The following is a 2,462-nucleotide window of genomic DNA, read 5'->3' as shown; positions in this document are numbered from 1 at the left end:
TATATAAATATATATATATTTATATTATATATATAAATTTATTAATTTAATTAAGAATATCCAGAAATCCGATAAAATTTGAGGGCAAAAAAAAAGAGATAAGTGAATATTATTGGAACTAACATGGGGAACATTACTTCAAACGTTTTTTATCAACATGATGATTTTATTTACTCCTGCCCAATAGAAGGAACAGGAGATTCAAATTCAACTGAAATAAGACGTTGTAAAGAAACGGTTAACTCTGAACTCACTTCAAATTTTCATGAAAAGTTGGAAAATTGCTGGGGAATCCTTCTTCACGGAAAAGAAGCTAGCAATAATGGTGACTATATGGGTATTAGGGTGCCATTAGAAAATGGAGAATTGAGTGACTATAAGTTTGTAAAATATTCCTACGTAATAAGAAAAGCAAAAGAAGTGGGAAGTGCCTTACTTCATATTGGAGCAGTCCAGGAGAGAAGTTTTGAAGATTGTAATATAAAATTGAAATGTGTTGCGTTGTTTGCAAAGAACTCTCTGAACTGGTCAATTACTGAGCAAGCTTGTAATGCATATGGAATTTCAACAATTCCTCTTTATGATGTGCTTGGAAATAATGGATTGACTTATATTTTGAATTCAACATTACCAAAGACAGTTTTCTGCTCGGTTAGTTGTTGTAAGAAGCTAATTCCATTACTTGAATCAATGAAGAGTGTTAAGTTTTTAATTATGTTGGATAATGAGTCAAAGCTAATACAAGAAAGTGCTACTGATTATATAAAAGAAAATGTTACAATTATGGATTTTGATGAACTTATAAAAATCGGCAAAAGTAACTTGAGAGAGATTTCACCTGGTAATTTGGAATCAATCCACTCGATCCATTACACATCAGGCACAACTGGTAATCCAAAAGGAGCAGTTTTAACTCATAGAGCTTGGATTTCTTGTGCTGCTGCTTTTATATATGGACAATTGGGGCGTGAAGGTACAAAACTTGGCTCTAATGATAGACATATTAGTTATCTTCCGCTTGCACATATTTTTGAAAGAATTGTTCATATGGTTATAACTTATTTGGGTGGTAAGATAGGTTTTTATAGTGGTGATGTCCAGAAAATTGTTGATGATATCCAACTATTTAAACCAACGATTTTTATTACAGTTCCTAGAGTTTTGAATAGAATCCACGATAAAGTTATGATGAGTATTGAAGAAAAGCCAAAACCATTACAGATGCTTTTCCACTTTGCTCTTAAACAGAAAGAAAAAAGTAATTCTCCTTTCCATTTTATTTGGGATTCAATTATCTTCAATAAGACCAAGAAAATCCTTGGAGGCAATGTTAAAGCAATTTTGAGTGGAGCTGCTCCATTAGATGAGACAGTTTTGACCAGATTAAGGTGTTTTTCTTGTTCTTATTGTTTTGAAGGATATGGTATGACCGAACTTCTCGCTGCTTCTATGTCTGAAATCAACGATAACTCCAAAAATATTATTGGTGGCCCCCCTGGATGTTACGAATTTAAACTTGTTTCAATCCCTGAGATGGATTACAGTGTTAAAAATGATCCTCCTACTGGAGAATTACTTATGAGAGGCCCCTCTTCCTTTAATGGGTATTTTAGAAATGAAGAAGAAACCAAGGCTGTAAAGTGTGAAAAGGAAGGTTGGATAAGGACTGGAGATATTTGTCAGCTTCTCCCTAATGGCTCTATTCGAATAGTCGATAGAAGAAAGAATATATTCAAGCTTTCTCAAGGAGAGTATGTAGCTCCCGAAAAACTTGAGAACATATTTGTGATTTGCTGTGAACTAATATCCCAGGCGCTTGTTATTGGCAGATCAACTGAAAGTTTCTTGGTTGCAATTTTTGTTCTGGATGAAGAATTTACCATGAAATATGTAAGAGCCAATCAATTAGGAGATGATTTGAAATTCAAAGACGCTGTCACCCACCCTAAAATTATTGAGAAAATCAAATTAGACATTGAAAAGGCTGAATTGCAACACAAAATTCTCGGTTATGAAAAAATTAGAGCATTCAAATGTATATCTACACCATTCTCTGTCGAAAACGAACTTCTTACCCCAACTTTCAAAGTTGTTAGGCACAAAGCCATCAAGTTCTATGAGGACTCGATTAATGAAATGTACAAGAATGGCTACTCAAAACCTAAGAATGAATGAACTCTAATGAACTTTAATTGTTTCTGCTCAAAAATTTACTAAACCTTCCTTTCATAATGTTCTAATTTTTTTTCTCTCTATTTAATTTAGAATTAATTTTAAGTATTTTTTTTTTCTAATTGTCCACATGAAATATTAAATTATTTCATTGAAATATTTTATTACGTGTTTACCTAAGTGACGACTATTGCTATATGATAAAATCTGTGTACCGGTGATTTGCAAGAATCCACTTGCAAATTTGCATGCATGCAAGTTTGCATTTTGTAAACATTTTTAAGCAAAAA

The 2,462-nt window shown here is 32.6% G+C and overlaps 1 protein-coding gene across 1 annotated transcript; it reads left to right on the top strand.

Moving 5' to 3' along the window:
• The first annotated feature begins 123 nt into the window (after positions 1–123).
• Chro.50052 (long-chain fatty acid CoA ligase) lies at positions 124–2,175 on the top strand. The annotated part of the gene is made up of 1 exon (XM_660093.1): positions 124–2,175. The coding sequence occupies one exon, from the start codon at positions 124–126 to the stop codon at positions 2,173–2,175; it is 2,052 nt and encodes a 683-aa protein (XP_665185.1).
• The last annotated feature ends 287 nt before the right edge of the window (positions 2,176–2,462 follow it).

The sequence above is a fragment of the Cryptosporidium hominis genome (assembly GCF_000006425.1).
Source record: "Cryptosporidium hominis TU502 chromosome 5 CHRO015019, whole genome shotgun sequence".
Taxonomy (NCBI): domain Eukaryota; phylum Apicomplexa; class Conoidasida; order Eucoccidiorida; family Cryptosporidiidae; genus Cryptosporidium; species Cryptosporidium hominis.
The sequence above is the reverse complement of the archived record's forward strand: the minus strand, read 5'-3'. Positions and strand labels throughout refer to the sequence as shown.